The sequence below is a fragment of the Mandrillus leucophaeus genome, unplaced genomic scaffold, assembly GCF_000951045.1.
Source record: "Mandrillus leucophaeus isolate KB7577 unplaced genomic scaffold, Mleu.le_1.0 Scaffold720, whole genome shotgun sequence".
NCBI lineage: Eukaryota > Metazoa > Chordata > Mammalia > Primates > Cercopithecidae > Mandrillus > Mandrillus leucophaeus.
In genome coordinates this window covers 740748-758780 of record NW_012107809.1, presented here as the reverse complement: position 1 = coordinate 758780, position 18033 = coordinate 740748, and the positions used below count along the sequence as shown (strand labels likewise).

Here is an 18033-nt window from a genome sequence, read left to right as displayed (position 1 = left end):
GCCAAGCTTTGAATCCAAGCTGTCTGGCTTCAGAAGCAACATGCTTATCAGGATGCCCTACTGCCTGGGAAGATGTTGCTGAGCTCATTATAGTGAATTTGGGAAGAAAGGAAAGTAGTTAATGTAATGAAAAGGTAGAGGATGTATATAATAGGTTCTAGAAAGATTTTCATCCAAAATGAAAACTGTTTAATCCTTAATGAGATAAGCCCACAGCTGTTCATAAATTTAGTTCTACAGAATAATTTCTCCTCTCAGGTTGTTTTAGAACTTGCCAGAATCAAGAAGAACTCTTTTCTCTAGGCAATGATTCTGAAGTTTCAGAACAAGAAGAGACAAAGACCAGTCAATCTACTGTCCCCGCTTTTATTTTAAGCTCAAGGCAATATGTAGCAGCATTTTTATATTACCCACCCTGTTTTGAACCTCTGCCAAAGATAGTACTACTTCGAAATCTTGACACCTCTGTCACTGCTACCACCAAAACTGTTCTGGCTTTCTTGGTCTCAGGGGACCACACATAGAGGTTAGCCTGCAGCTAACTGACACACACTCATTCCCTGACCAAGCCAGTGCTTACAGGGAGGCAGAGGTTTTCTCACCACTACCCCCAACATGCCTATGATTACCTTCCCTGGGAAGGAAATGACAGGCCATGGTGGCATCAGACATTTTGTTCTCTCACTTCATTTGAAGCATCACCAATGGACAGATTTCCTCTAGTAGATTCACCGAACAGCTAGTGAGCGAAATTTCTGAACTGAGGGAGACTTCTCAGAAGAATTTTATAAGCTTTTTATATTTTTTATTATTATTCAACACATATAAATCATCTTTGTTCATTTGATAAGCATTTATTTAGCCTAGCTCACTGTTATAGGAGGGTGATCCACAGTAAATGATACAAATAAAGCACCTGCTGCCAAGGAGCTTACCTTCTAGTAAGGAGAAAATAAAATCAATCAATCATAAATCAGTCAACAAAGGATGAATGAATGAAAGTAATTTCAAAGAGTGATGAACTTAACAATGAAAGGGAGCAAAAATTGTAGGAAGTTGGGATGAGCATAGCCATTTTAGATTAAGTAGTCAGGAAAGGTGCCTCTGAGGAGGTGGAATATGAACAGAGACAGACTGTATGGAGTGAACTATGCAACAAAATGGGAGAATGTTCCAGAAGAGAGTACACAGCATGTCTGAAGGCAGGAATAAGCTTGATGGTCTGAAGCTCACCAAGATGGCCAGTGTGACTGGCAATGGTGAGCAAAGCATTGACTGATACAAGGTGAGGTAGAAGAGGTAGATGGAGCTAGGTCAGCTAGCGAGATAGTTGATTTGAAGTCTTGTCTGGTAAGTCCAATGTCTGGGCTTCCTCAGGGAGTTTTTAATTAATTTTTTCCTACGAATGGGTTATACTTTTTTATTTTTCACATGCCTAGTAATTTTTTTTATTGTTGAAAATGGAATATTTTGAATATAATGCTGTGGTATCACTAGAAATGGGAGTCTCTCTGTCCCCCTCCCCAAGAATTCATTGTTGTTGCTTGTTGTGGGTTCTAGGTGTTTGTTTAGTGACTTTTCTAAATTATTTTTATAAAGATTTTTATAAAGATATTTTATACAGATATTTTTATAAAGATATTTTTCATCTTGTATGCTCACTGAAGTCTTTATTTTACTAGAGTAACAGTCAGCTAGTGATTTCACAGATATTTTCTTAAATATCTAGAACCAAAAATAAAAAACACTCTCTCAGTCTTTGCAGATTGGCTGGATATTGGGGCACTCCTTCAAGGCTTAGCCAGGCCATTTACAACTCTACCTTAGCCTTCACTTCCTGCTTGCACAGAGCCTAAAAGGTAGTCAGAGATGGAGCCTAAGATCTTCTCAGGTATTTTTTAGATTCCCCTGTATACACAGATGCTTTTCAAAGCCCGCATGCCCCAAGTAGCTCCTTCCCCAGCCTCTTTCTTCCCAGGCTTTTCAATATGTATACCACCACTCCCATCTTTTATTCCTTCCCATAGGTGGCTGCAGCTAGTATATATTTTCCTTTAAATGCTTTTGACAAATGCCTCTTGGCAGGCCATGTCAGTCCTGAAAAAGCTCAAGGATGAGGCAAATAAAATGAAGGGAATCTCCTGAGCCAGTCCCTCAGGTAGCTACTATATAGGTCAAAATACACAACCACAATTTTTTGTTACAGGATCCCCCTGGTACCAGCAAGCTGCATCAGGAATGTGAGCCATGGTCTTCATGGCTGCTACCAAGTTGGGGAGTGGGGTATGATAGGTGGGCAAATTAAAATGCCATATGCTCTCTTACTAAAATTCTTTCTTCACTAAACATTCCCCTGGTTGTTGTAAGTTTTTATTAAATTCCAGAGTTTGATTCTAACAGTTCCTGCCAGCTTAACCATTGCTTTAATGGAGGAATGGGGAGATTGGGAGTTCCCTACTCCACTCTTCTCAGTGACATCTCTCCTCCAATTCCTGATTAATGCTTTTTCTTTTTCTTTTTTTTTTTTTTCTCCCCCCAAGACAAAGTCTTGCTCTGTCGCCCAGGCTGGAATGCAGTGGCCCGATCATGAACTATTGCAGCCTCGACCTCCTGGGCTTAAGTGATCCTCCCACCGCAGCCTCCCAAGTAGCTGGAACTTCAGGCACACACCACCATGCTTGACTGATTTTTTTTGTATTTTTCGTATAGACAGGATTTTACCATGTTGCCGGGCTGGTCTTGAACACCTGGGCTCAAACAATCTGCCCACCTCAGCCTCCTAAATTTCTGGGATTATAAGCGCGAACCACCATGCCCAACCCTGATTAATACTTCTAAATGATCATCCTGTCTACTGTGTAGAATAAAAGTGTCACTAGAATGTAAGCTCCAAGAGAACAAGGACCTTAATAGTTTTGGTGACCAACATATCTAGCACCTAGAATCATGCATGGCATAAAGTCTGTGCTCAGGAAACACTATTGATTAAGTGAGGGAATGAATAAGAGAATGAACACAGAATACAGAGGAATAAGAATAGAAGCAAGGAAACCAGACTTGTAGGAAAAATACACATATATCTGACTGACTTAGTTACAAATGATAAACAACCATCATAAATTTGTTAATACCATTTGTTTCCCACATGACAGAAGAAAACAGTTGTCAGTGAATATTGGGTAGGGGAGTTTCAGGACTCTAGAGCAGTAATTCTCAACCAGGGACAATTCTTCCAACACACACACACACACACACACACACACACACACACACACACACACCAGGAAACATTTGGCAATGTCTGAAGACATTTTTGGTTGTCAGCCAGGGGAGAGGGATGCTGATAAATATCCTATGGTACACTGGACAGCCCCTTACAACAAACATTAGATAAGGCTCTTAGAAGAAAAATAATCAAAGTACATCATTTTAAATCTTCTTGCAAGTGTCAGATTAATAGTGTAGTTTGTCAACCATATTAATTAAATAAATTTAAAAAATCTCATACTCTAAAATTCATTTGAGGTATAACTTTAGACTTCAATGAAAACCTCATTAAAATTTTAAAATAAGATTTTCAGATTGATATTTAAATACGGTTATGTTCTGATGTTTTGTGAAATTTTAACTACTGAAATAAAGTAACAAAACCATAATGTGACATTCTAATTCAGAAAGATAATGGAAATAACTAGAAAACAATTTAATCATTGTCCCAATCTCTATTCTTACTGACCTGTAGGCTACATGTGGAATGAGAATAAACAGAGGAAACGATTACTTCAACAAATGAATTAAATAAACTGTACTAAGTAATAATATGCTTTCAACTGGGGTGAAGTTGAAGTGAATCAGATGGGCAAGTTATGATACAACAATAAATGCTAAGTATTAATAGAGACAATGAGGAAATGAAGAGAAAATATTTAATAAGTGCAAAGCATGTTAATATTTGGGGGGTATTTTCTGAGTCACATTTACTATTTATATCTCATCTAGTTCAAGATTTATTTTAGTTGACAATGTTTGCCATTCTGAACTTTGTCAAAGGCCCATAAATCATCACTTTATAAAGTTATTCACATTGAATGGAATAGGCAGTTAATATTTTAGACTTTCTTCAGATGCATAAGGAAAGGCTAGAATCTGAAAATAATTACTCATAGCAGACTTGTAGAACTCTGAGGCCAAATATGAGATGTGCCCCAAGCATCCTGACGCCTGTTGGAAACATGCTCTTGGGTGGTAGCCAGGTGAATGAAACTTGACCCTTGAAAGGCTGAAGTGATGAGAGGCAAAGGGAAGGATTTTGAAAAACTAGCCAAGAACATGACAACCCCTAAGATCAAAGAAATGTTCTAGGTGGTATGCACCCTACAGTGTTAATGGATTCTTCACTGCCTCTTATGCCTCCGGATTTTGTTTGTCAGAATCTGACTCGTCCTTCAGCAAAGCAGACTGTGTAGCCTTTTTTTGGAGCCTTAAGCCCAGGCTAATCTTGGATTAGCTGAAGTGTACCTTTATCTGATACTGGCAAAAAAAGATTTTCTTAGGTTTAAGCTGATATGTAAATGTGGAACTTTCCCTTCTGGGAACATAAAATAGCTATGGGTTATTGAGCATCTGCTGTGGACTAAACACTGGCACACTTTAAATAAATTAACTCTGTTGTGCTTTGTAGTGCAACCCAATGAAGTTGATCTTGTTTATCTCCATTTTCAGAAATGAAAATATGGTTTCAGCAAGGGTTTGTAACTTGCCCAGAGTCACACAGGATTCAAATTCATGTCTGTATAACTTCATTGGTCGTTTATTCTTTCAACATTGAGTTATCAAGAGCCCTCTATCCTATATCTTAATTACTTATTTATAAATTTTATATTTTAGTATTTTATTTGTAAAACTTGATTATATTTATAAATGCTCAAATTTCCATGATTAACAACATTTACTGAGCATCTCACTTGCGGAACACACTGTGCTGGATGCTGAAGATAATACACAATATGAAATATAGTTATTTCTTCAAATAGCTTGTAGCCTAGCTACTTAAAGAGAAGCTATAGATTTCAGAACCTGGGGGAAATGTAGTAAAAGTGGTTAAACATGACTCATCTTAATACTTGCATCCCTTTTTGCTGCTTCGTAGTTCACTAATTAATTTATCGTAAGCTTCCTTATTAAAAGTGCCTCATCCTAACTAGGGTATTCTTACACTTAGCAGATCCTTAATAAATATTTTTATAAGACGAAAATAATGATAATAATAATGTCTTCGTTTCTGACTACCTTAGCCACTTGTTGAAATGTTTCTGCAGTGCAGTGGCTTAGAAGAGGAAGACAAAAGTGTTTTTTAAGTAAGACTGTCAGGTTTTTATATAATAGCAATCTGCTTTGAGATTTAGTATTTAGAAAGATATAATATGTATTTACACTTTTATAAGGCATCAAAATATGCGTTCTATTTATTAACTTATTTTTCTCTCTGAGTTTTTCTTTCACATGTCAACATGTTTATTGTAGAAAAGTTAGAAAAGACAGATAAACTTTGTAATTATTTGTTAAAAGTTTATAATTAGTAAAGGAAATAACATGAAACAGCAGAGGCAGAAGGAAGGTAAAAAAAGATTGGTGGAAGAAAAAGAGACTCAACCAAAGAATATAGAGAAAGACTTGAAGAAGAGATGTTTTTTGAGCTCTCCTTCTAGATGTTCCCTGAAACTGAAGCTGGTGGCTATAGTGTCATTGGGAATATTGACCTTCTAATCTGGTTTTTAATTTTTTTAGTTGCTAGAATGCAAAGGGCCTTTAAGTTGTTAAAGAGTCTTACTATTAGAAAATCTTGATAGGTACTGTTTCTTCAAGTCTCACAATTTTTTCCGCATTTCCTCTAGACTTAATTGTTAACATCTAATTTTAGAGTTAGATGATACATCAGAGGCAATCATAGTCCCTTTGTGTGTCAGGCAGGTTACTGAAGCTCAGGAGGTTTGATGACGTTCCTCACATTACCCTTAGGAATTGTGTTAAGCCCACAATTGAACTTTGATCTCCTAACTAGAGACCAATACTTCTCTTGCTGCTTCTGTATCTATGATTTACTCATCTCTTCATTCTGCAAAGATGTATATCATCAACTATGTATGTGGCACCATGAGTTGTATACACAGATGAATAAAATGTATTTCCTATCCTCAGGAACAATCTGTTAAACAGCTAATTATAACACAAAACACAGTGAAATCATAGTGTTGGAAATATGAACAAAGTGCCATGAGAATGGAGAATAATGAGCATTTAATTATGATTAAGAGATCAGGAAATGTTTGTCTGAGGTTATAGCTGACCTTAGTAAGGTTTTGATGGCTAAGTAGGATAAAGAATTAGGATAAAGAATTATCAAGTTCAGAGCTATCAAACTGTGATGATACTGGTGATGATAAATAATCTGGTGTGACTGTACCACAGAGTGTATGGAGTTAGGAGAGTATGCCAAGGGGAGGCAGATGTAGCTCAGGTTGCAGGACATAATCATGAATGTTTAAGGCCAGATCAAAGGTCTTGAATTTTACTGTGTATACACTTAGCCTATATTACAAGGCTAGAGTGTGAACTCTATAAATACAGGGACAATGTCATATTTATTTTAATATCTCCAGAGGCTTCAGAGTAGGTTTTTAAGTATTTGTTAATTAGGTGAGTAGGAGCTCAGCAAATATTCGGTAGATGGATAAATAGTGGTAAATCCTCAATGGATGTAAAGATCTTTTTCATGGTCTTATTAATATTTTTGAAAGATAAGTTGAGCTCTCTAATTTCAAAAATTGGTTAGAGACCTGAGAGTTTGGAGGAAAGGATACCAATTAGGAGGCTCTTACAGAACCATAGGTAAGAGCTTATTAGGGACAGAATTCTGATCATGGCAGTAGGGAAGGAAATAAAAGGTTAGAAAATAATAGTGGTAGACTCCCTACAGATGCATATATTCATTCTGTAAGCCTTTATTGAGTACCTGTTATATTCTGGGCACTGTGCTTGGTCTCTGGATATAGAGATACATGAATAAAAAACAGTTCCTATGCTCAAAGGATTTATTCTACTGGGAGAGAAAAAAATAAAAAATGATTAAATGACAGTAAGATAGGGGAAGGAATACAGTTAAGTACTGATTTTGTATCAAACATTGTGCTAATCACATTGCATATATAATAATATTTAATCCTCACCACCTCATTGGTATTGTTCCCACTTGATTAATGAAGGCAAGTTTCTCTCCAACCTTTGCTGGGCCCAGAGCAGGAGTACAAATAGAGGCCCACCTACCATAAGTCAAAATATTTAAAAGTTATAAATTAGACTCATAAACTGATAAAGACTACTCTATTTTCTTTCCTTGATACATATACTTTGATAACAATCTGGAAGGCGAGGTTTGAATTCAGAATTTTCCGACTCTTCATCCATCCCTAGCCTGTGGTATCCCCACCCACTTCTCATCTGTGGCTCCACTTCACCCCTTGGACAGGCTTCATGGACAGAAGCCTGTAGTTCCAACCTCTGTTCACAGCTTCCACAAATAGCCAGCCTTTGGCCACCTCTCTGTCCCGAGGTATACACATTTATCAGGAGGTGTATACCTTGTCTTCTTTTCTCTACCCCACCAAAGAGAACATGCAGGCCCTGGAAGTTGTCTTAGGAGCCTTTGGGCTCAGAATTTCAGAGTCTTGGGTACCTGGGATGTGGTCTGGAAGAAACATGGGCTCTGGGTAAGGGGTACAGCCGGAGGGGGGTCACAGAGCCTTCAGCTCAAGCTGCTGTGCCTTAGTCTAAAAGCAGTTATGGATGAGGAAGCAGGTTAAGTAACATACCTAAGCATACACAGGTAGAAAGTGCTGGAGTCAGAATTGCACAGTGAGACGGAGTAGTACCTCAATCAATGAGGGCAAGTCAACTGAAACATGAGGATTGATTAATGAATTGCTTGGGAGGGAGGGATCAAGGCTATCAGGGAGATCTTTCTGGGAAGATTGTTGTTTAAAGTTGTGAAGGAGCAGGGCAGGGACAGGGCCAGAGGTAGAGGAGAACATTGCCTATAGCCCTTGTCCTGCACCCAGAGGCTGAAGGGGTGGCGATCAGTTTGGAGAGATTAGAGCAGTGCTTGTGGGGTACAGAGGAGGAATGAAGACTGAAGAGTTAAGTGGTGGTTATCCAAAAGGGACAGGAGAGATACATAATCACATTTAGGTATAAGGGCTAAGGGAGAACAAGAGAGCAAAAATGACTCAAAAGTTTCTTCCCTGAATGACTAGGGAGTTGGTGAGTCATTTACAAAAATAGAGACCAGAAGGAGCCTGAGGATACTGGGCTTTTAAAGTCAGTATTATGGGTTGATAATGAGAATACTGGTAAAGCGAGAGAGAAAACAAGTATACAGAGTCTTAGAGCTATATCGAAGGAGTGCACAGAAGAGAGGACTGCCAGAAACAAAACAAACACTCACAAAAAACTGAGCAGCAAAAGTTTCTGTGGGACAAGAAGCCTGATCTGCTTAGTGTCATCAATGCGATGGTAGACCCAAGTTTGAGTGTGAGGCCATTAAGTACAACATACAAAGAAGGGAAACCCCTGGATTTAGCAATCAGAAGTTACATCCGTAGGGATGGGAAACCATTCGCAAGCATTTGAAGATACATAATAAGGAAGTAGAGGAGGTGAATATAGATAGTTTTAAAAAAAATTAAGCCTGGCTTCAAGAAAATGAGTGAGATTAGAGATTTGTTTGATGGGAAAGTAGGATCTGGGAAAAAAATTGACTACTACTTCTTCCTTCTTCCTTCCTTCCTATTTTTTCTTCTTCTTTCTTATTTCTTCTTACTATTATGTATAAGAATATTTGTAACATCCCTGGCTGAAAGGATGCAGTGAAATAGGAAGAGACTAAGGATATGATTACTTTGATAAGATACACCCACCCCTTGCCTCTACTCTGCTTCGTTAGAGGAGTAAAGAGCAGATCCCACCACTATCCAGCTGAAGACCAGCTGTCCTCAGTAAAGGTAACCCTGTTTATGACAATCATCACATGAAGCTACGGCTTCCAGGTCACCCTTATCAGGTGATTCTCACCTCCACAGCTTCAGGCCTCTTTTATCAGTAAGTCCTCCTCCGCCCTAGCCTGGCCTTGTCCTCCTTCTCTCCATTATTTTTCTTCATAGCACTTATTACTATCTGACATATATTCACTTATTTTTATTATGGTTGTTTTGTCCCTGATAAAATGGCAGCTACAGTTCTTAGAACAGTGTCTGGCACATCGCAGGGACACAGCACATGCGTGTGGAATGATGCACGTGCAGCAAGGAGGAAGGGACGGTTGATGGGGCAGGAGTCCAAAGCAGGGTTTGGCAGACTTTTCCTTTAACCACTCAGATGGTAAATATGTCACGTTTTGCTGGCCACAAGCAGTCCGTGTCCCATATTATTATTTGTTGTTTTTGAAATAATCCTTTAAAATATGTAAAAGCCATTCTTAGCTGACAGGTCACACATAAACAAGCTGCAAACCTGACCGCTGCTTGCCAGTCACTGTGAAAGTCAAGGAAACAAGATTTAGAGCACAGATGAAGATGTTGGGTGAAAAAGAAAATGTATACATCCTCCTCTGGACTGTAAGTGAGAAAACAGATGAAATATGAAGAATAGACAAAGGAAGGAGTCCATGTCAGTGGCGTCAGCCTCCTAGTGAGGAGAAAGTGAAGTCTACAATTAAGTGTTAAACACTTGAAAAGGGAGGAAATTTTGAAAGAATGGGATGGCTAATCATATAGAGAGGAATAAGAAAACTGATACACAACATAAGATTCAGCAGAAGTTGGAGAACATGAATCTGTGTGCTAGAAGACTAGAGAAAATGTCGATCCTGAGAATTTTAACTTGTGAGCTTAAAGCAGTGCTGCACAAAATTCTGCACATGGTTGGCCTGGCGTACCAGTTCAGAATAATTTGGTGCTTCTCATACTATTTTTGATAAAATTGCTTCTAGAAACAACAAAGAAGTATGAACTAACTTATAAATGATAACATCAACAATTAACATTTGTTTATTAATAAATAATAGCCTAAGCGATTTAAATAAATAGTGTAGGCCCTAAGCTATTTATTAATGGCTAAGCTACAACTGTTATCTCATTTAATCATATTACGTGAGTTCTAGTGTTATCTCTGATTTACAGATGAGGAAACTAAAGCTTAGAGAAGTTAAGAGACTTACGCAAAGACACACACACACATACACACACACACACATACACACACACACACATACACACACACACAAACACTCTTAAGTGACAGAACCAGATGAACACAACTGAGTCTGTCTGACATCCAGTCCATGCCCTTATCGCAATAGGGTGCTGATAATGCATTGATATCAATATGAAAGGAGTTTCTACTGATAGTTCTAGTCTTCACACTGTCATGTTGAGCATTTTTATATTGCTTTTGATGAGGACATGTATACTTATCAAATTTTTCAGTTTTGTAGAATCAAGAAAACTAGAGAATGCATTAGATAACCGAATAAGAATTCAGGATTATTATCTCTAACTGGAGTGGTTCACCAAAGAAGAAATGTAATAGAGATAAAAATATAACCCTTTACTGAGGTCCAGGAACAACTGTCCAAGTACACTGTCTTAGCTGTTGGGTGTATAGGGAGGAAAAATGATTAGAGATTTTAGTCACCTCACTTTAAGGATTGCACTGAACTGTAACTTGTTCAGAAGAAAATAAAATAGGGAAGCTGCTCAAGACCACCTTATCTAAGGAAAAATTAAAGAAACTCATAAAGTCTTGGAGCAAGAAATCGTGATGGTGATGGGGCAGGAGACAGAGTAGTGTCTTCAAATATTTCTGAACGTTTTCACATAGAAGATAAATTAGATTTCTTCCGTGTGACCTTTGTGGTCAGAACTAAGAATAATAAGTAGAAATTTCAGGGAGCCAGAGTTTGGCTCACTCTGAGAAAATAGCTCCTTCCAAATTAAACCCATTCAAAATTGTAATGAGTTGCATTGGTAATTAATGCTTCGGCTATTGCTGGACATGTTTTAAACTGCGACTGAACTATCATTTATTATAACTCACTCTGTATGACCTCTAAAGCCCCTGCCAGCACAAAATTTTTGCCTATGAACATGTCAGATGAATAAAGCATTTCTATATTATTTTTCAAAAATGTAACTTAGCAGCTTTCTTCTGTGCTGTGTTTGCAACCTGATTTAGTAGTGTTAGCTATATGGTGGTATATATTACAAAACTTCTGTTTTGAACTAAGCTGTACAAATTCAAATTTTTTACTTGGAATGTGAGAAGATGTTTAGCACACCAAGTTAGGCTTCAAGTATTTTTTGAAAAGGATGTGTACTTTACTTCTGTATAATTATTGCCAAAGATTATACTGAATTTGTATCATATTTCTGCCAATATTTCTTCTAAAGCCATATCCCATGATTAATTTTCAGTTTGTTTACTTAACACCCATAGTGTTTTCTGTAAAGCAAATGTTTTCAAGAAGTGCCTTGAAAAGCTCACTTATCTTTTAGCATATTTGATTCTAATATACACAGTGAAGTTGTTTCAGGAGGGACATAATCTATTGACTTTCTGAGACCATTATAATTAGTTCTTAAACTTAATTCTGTGATCTGTCTTGTTATGTTTTTGCCCTGTTGTTTTGTGTGTGTGTATATGTATATGTATGTGTATGTATATGTATGTGTACGTATGCGTATGTGTATATATACACACATACATATACACATATATATACACATATATATTCAGTTTTGATTTCTCAATATTATCAATAGAATATTAACTGGATATATATTTTAAAGCCTCTAGTTTACTTTTCCGAAGGTATCAAAAATTTTTTTTATTGTTTACTATCACTAAGTCTTTCTGACATTTATGGACAAAGTTGAAGCAAAAAATAGAAAACCTTTATAGTTTCAGTTTTAATCCTTTAAAGCTTACCTAATAATCAGTAGGCCTACTACTTATTGAAAAAGAAATACTTTTTTTTTTTTTTAGGTGTTATCCCTTTTCATGGATTTTCAATGTATGGTAAGTTGGGCTTTAAAAACATCATAATGTACACCATAAAAACATACAGTGTTATCTGTCAATTTAAAAAATAATGACTGACAGATATAATTATTTTACTATAATAAGACTATAAAGGAAAGAATAAAGTGAAATGCATGCTGGTTTCCCATAGGGGCTTAATTTTTAAAAATTACTGTTTTTATTACACGTTAAGGAAATCACCCACAAGTTATTATGAACATTTTAAAATGTTGAGTTTAGTAGGCCAGGTGTGTTGGCTCATGCTTGTAATCCCAGCATTTTGGGAGGCCTAGATGAGAGGATCACTTGAGGCCAGGAGTTCAAGACCAGCCTGGTCAACATAGCGAGACCCTATCTAAAAAATAAAATAAAATGTTGAGTTTAGTATTTTTATATGTCCAATTTAAAAATGTTAAAAATAAGAGGTGACTGTAATTTGTTAGGTGGTGATTGCTTGACAGATTAGAATTAGAGTATACTGTGAAAATGGTCCTGTGGTTTACCATTTTTTAGTCCAATGGAAACTAGAGATACACGTTAATATTTAGCTCTAGTAGGTGTAAAATCAGATTGCTTAAATTCCTAAAGTAATTCTCTTAAGAGTTTTTTTAAAAATAATAGGTCAGAAAGAATGCTAAGGAAGGGACAACACTGAGTTTGAGCTCATGATTTCTCCAGGCTACTGATATGCACAGCAACAATTACATCAGAGCATTCAGTTACCTGAGGTGCATGTGGGAGATGCATGTGCAGGCTTGAGAGCTCTGAGTGCCTCCAAGGCCTCATGTGTCATTAAATGAGGAATGCAAGAAGCTTATGAAGATTAGCAAAGCAAGAACTCTCTACACCTTAATGCCACTTAAGTTTTAAGTTTTTAAGTGTTACATGTAAACTTATTAAAGATTGTTGTCCCCTTTATTTCTACCCCTACCTTTAGAATGAACAGAAATACATTAATGTTTCGCCTTTGTACCAAGAATCTTCAGTAAACATTTTTCTTTGTAAACATCAGTGTTCAACATCAGATGGTCATGGTGAATGACATAACACTATCATTCAATGAAAAAGAGTCAAAGTACCTAGGGACTTTATGCTATACTTGGTGTTAGTGACAGGCTTGAATTATAGGGTACTCAGCTTTATTCTCTTGGGCAACCACAATTTCATAACATAATACGTAATGTTATAGTGACCTCACAGCATATTTCTCTTATAAATGTGAGGAATTTAAAATAGAAAACCAAAAAAGATTAATAATATAAACTTTTACATCTAATAATAAAAATGTTCACCTTTTTATCTTTCTACTTTAGTAGTTCCAACTACAAAAATTTTTCAAGTAAATCATTTTTGGAAGTTGTACTTGAATGATTTGGAGGATACTTGATGTCATGAAAGTTTAAATATTTTAGAAAGATCTTCTGGTGTTTAAAATATATCATTGACTCAGCCTCTGCCTATTCACATTTATGATCATTTAAATAGGCTACAGTTTATACACCCAAGGGGAAAGCATTTGCTGACAATGATGCAAAATGTTTGATATAGAATTTATTTATACTATTTTAGAAAACTATTTTCAGCATCCACAAAAACTTTACCAGCAACCACTTATTTAGAACCAGTATACAAAAATAATCACAAATCATCCCTAAGGAACTCTAGTTAGTACTTTGCCATTTCAGTTTTAGTTACTATATTTCTTTAAAATTATAATACTTACCTCTTTTAAACATTGATACAGATCTTTAATGATAGGCTGTCATTAAAAAGGAAACCAAAAAGATAGTAATTTATTTAAAAATTTACTCAGAATTCTTCTGTAATTTTAAATACCTTCTGCTCTTCTATTTATGCAGATTAATGAAGTTTTATTGTAGGTGTATAGTATATTATGGTGTCATAAATTCCTACAGTATAGTCTTTAATTGGTTTAAAAGATAATTAGCTAAATTTATTTTTATGGAAGAACCAAATAGGGAAGGATGTTTAAAATTAAAAATTAAGTCATGTAGAATCTTTTTTACATATAATCTATAATGGACTAAAGCTCTTCCATTTCATAGCTATGTAAAGGAATTCAACATAAACAACTGTGGCATCTTGAATAAAAACTAATTGTAAATTTCTTTTATATTGTGTATATTCATATAAAAGTGCTTATTTTAAGATTCTCTTTTCATTTCTTCACTGGAAATTTTTATTAATAATTACTGAATCCATAACATCTTCAGATTCAGATTATAGGTTTTCACATATCAATATTTAAAAATTGGAGGAAAAAATTTGCATCATTTTTTTAAAATAAAGAAGTTCCAAACCTTCATCTTAGATTTATAATAATAGCATATATATTTGTACCACACTGTTGTTTCTTAGGTTGTTATTGCAATGAGAGCATGAGGTACTATTTGTAAATACATGAAATATCCTAATTTGGGCTATTTTTATAAGTAGCAATTTATTTAATAATAAAATAAGTTTTAAAATTTGTCTTGAAATAGACATACCTGTCTTTTTAAAATTTTTATATATAATATATATTGTATATACATTTTTCTATATATATACAAGTATTTATTTTTGTATGAATTTAGATATTTACCCCCAAAAGTGATTTCTCTTTTGCCTTCAGAAAAAATAAAAATTCTCACTTGCAATGCTAATTTTTAATGACTTATTTATCAGTAATACTGTGCATTGCCCTTTATCCCAGAAAATTGAACTTTTGTGTTTGAAAGAATTTAAAATATTTTACTATTTTTCCTTTTACTTTGTCAAAAAGAAGAGAGCTCAACTGGCCCACTGATTTCCTTGCTTACTTAGTGCTTACTGCCCTCAGAGCATTACCCACAGGTTACAGAGCCCCAGAAATTCTTACTTGTCCAATATATATTGTTTGAAATTACCCTGTAAGGCATTTTTTATTAAAATTAATATTTAAGTAATACAGTTGTACCTATCCGCATTATAAATTTGTTTCTATGCTGTCTAAAATACTTGAGGCTTGAAAAGATGGAAAGCATGACCACCTTTGTCAGTGTAGAATAATCACATGCTCAGGTAGGTCTCCAATCGAAGATTAGGACTTTCTGACATTCAGCTGTGGGATGTCTGGTTGTGTTGACCAGCTGTGCTTAATTGCTACAGACTGGGGGCAATCAATTCAACATTCATTAGAGAAATAAATCCTTTCTGCCTACAGATTGTTTTCAGTTGATGAATATATATGGGGATGTAGCGATAAAGACCAGTAGTGTACAGCTATTACTCAAAAATCTTTATTTTCAAATTGAATTAATTGAAGACCATGATTCTAAAAGTCATAAATCATCTATTTTACTTACCTGACTTCCAAAATTAAAAATTTTGAAATGTGGCCTGAATCCTTTGTGAGAGAAAGTGAACATAAGCTGCCTGGTTGTTACTTTCTTATTACTTCAATTTAAAAAAGGAGAGATTTGATTTATGTAGTTTTTATAAGTTATGTGGAATTTTTCATATTTCTGTATAATTCCATAATGTCATTCTTAGCCATCTGTTAAATTGGGATTATAATAGTTTGTAATATACTCCTTTCTTTATAATATTTAATGGCTGTTTGAACTTTACATGTGCATATATTCCCCTCTCAAAATGAAAAAAAGTAGTATGATTTTAAACTTGTCTATGAGTATATATGATTACTATAAAATAGTGATTTATAATGTCATATTTTATAAATTTATCTTAAAATTTTAGTAGTTCTGCAGTATTATAAATTATTTTTTTCTTTCAGTTGCACCACTTTGTTTTCTATACCATGAACCTTCCAAATTGTATCAGATATTCCGTGAGATGTATGTGCGTTTTTTCTTCAGACTTCATTCCATCTCTTCTCATCCTTCTGTAAGTTCATAAGAAAAACTGGGTCAAGTTAGGTTGGACTGTAATCTGTTCTTTCTTTCCGTTAAGAAAAAGTCGTCTACTCAGATTCTAATGCAACACATTTTAATTTGTGATGTCAACCAATGTGTTTTTATTGCAAAAAAGACAAGATGAAATTGATATTTAACTATTTTGGTAATAATTTAAATGGAAAAAGTTTCTTGTCAACTACATTTAAATGATTTTTTTTTTTTACATATTACAAGAATTAGAATGTCTGTATTATTATTCTTAACAAAGATGCCTACCTTCTTTTCTGATCTCTTATCTACGAGATGAAATAAATAATATATTATCTCTAGTGCTGTAGAAAAGTCTACAAAGCACTCAGTGTAGTTAGTGCTTGGCTCCTAGCAGGTGTTCTGTAAATAAATGGCTGTTGTTGTTATAATTATTATCATCATTCTTCTTTGTTAATGAAAATCAAACGTTGAATTGTCACTTGTTTGCCAATTTCATATTTGGCTAATTATCAGTTATAAAAGTACGTATTTTCTTTGTATTCAATAAAATAATCCTTTGGCCTACAACCATAAGAATCAAGGAAAAGCATATATATAGGAGTTGAACATTTTAATCTGTTTTATTTTGGCTGTTCCTTTATCATATCTTTTTTTTTCCTTTCCCATAAACCTGACTAAGAGCAGTATTTATTTTATTTCAGTTATGCTTTTTTTCCCCCTTTGGACCTGCTGTGGGTAACATGACTGCTACTCCAGGTGAAACATTCAATTGGAATATATGTCAGGGCTACTAAATTTCCCCAAAGAGGCAACTGTATTATTGCTATTAAATTAAATAGCTGTTCTTTATCCCCCCATTCTAAGGTTATGTATTCCTATTTCACCTTCCTCCATCTCCAGTTTTGCTCTCATACATTGCTAGTGAAAGTTGGCAAATCACAGAATTCCAGGATGTCACAGATAAACAAATGAAGCAACACCAGTTATCTTGGGTTTCTTATCTCTAAGAGAACTTGATTTTGTTCTTATCTTACCTTAATATTTAATCTGGAATAATCAGAAATATGACCAATAATTAAGATCAGTAATTCTTTTCTAATACTCATTCTAAGTATCGTATTTTTACTCTCATATTCTATGCCATTTTATGCTTCAGAGTTTAAAAAAACTGGCTGCATAGTGCATACCCATGGTGTTCTCCCTGTGCAGAGCACTGAAGCCTGGCACTGGGCAACTCTGGGTATTTCTTCTTTATCTCTGTGCTGGTGGCCCTGGGTATCCTTTTTCAGTGAATTGATTGAGTCAGTCCTGCCCCTGTCCTTTTTTTTTTGATTCAGTGGAGTGAAAACTTACAGGCAGTCACCTCCTTTTTTGGCTTGCAGCCAGACTGAATTATTTGGAACCATGACATTTTTTTTTTCTTTAGAAATGCAAAAAGAGGATTAAAAATTCCTTACAAAGATCAACTCTGAGGAATGCTAAGCTGCAAGAAAGACTTTATTCAGAGTTGTCAAATAATAAATGTACTTGAAAAACCATCTGCTTAAATTGATTAAGTTTTGTACTTCACAAATAATGCCCTTTTAAAAACAATAGATTTTAGTTTTAAAAAAATATGTGTATACTAAGTAATCAAACATTCTTGTTCAATAATTTCCTGATGCAAATTTCAAGCAGCTAGCTGCTAGTCTTTTCCTGGGGGTAGATTTCAAAGAAAGAGTGAGAAAAGCAGGCGATGTTTTCCCTAGTGAGTGAGGCTGGAGGGGAAGGGACATATGGAGGGAGAATGAAGGTGGCTATATAGCACTAGGGAAATAACTGGAAACTGGAATGCATTCAGATAAAAACTAATTTTGCTGAGGTTAAGTAATAATACGTGGCTTGCAAAGTGGCATGTTTTCTGTAAGGTGATGTTTTCCTTGGACTCTCCACATATTACATACTGGTTTATGTGGGGAGCGTATTGTGTGTAAAGGGAAGCTCCTTAGCATATCTGTATGTGTGAGTATAA

General features: G+C 35.3%; 1 protein-coding gene across 2 annotated transcripts in view; it reads left to right on the top strand.

Moving 5' to 3' along the window:
- The window catches only part of TBC1D19 (TBC1 domain family, member 19), a 164540-nt gene that overhangs the window by 133734 nt on the left and 12773 nt on the right, over window positions 1-18033 (top strand). For both annotated transcript variants that reach the window (XM_011965344.1, XM_011965343.1), the window contains 2 exons: window positions 12097-12129; window positions 15911-16020. In XM_011965344.1, coding sequence (XP_011820734.1) covers window positions 12097-12129; window positions 15911-16020 — 143 coding nt within the window. The remainder of the gene's footprint in view (window positions 1-12096; window positions 12130-15910; window positions 16021-18033) is intronic.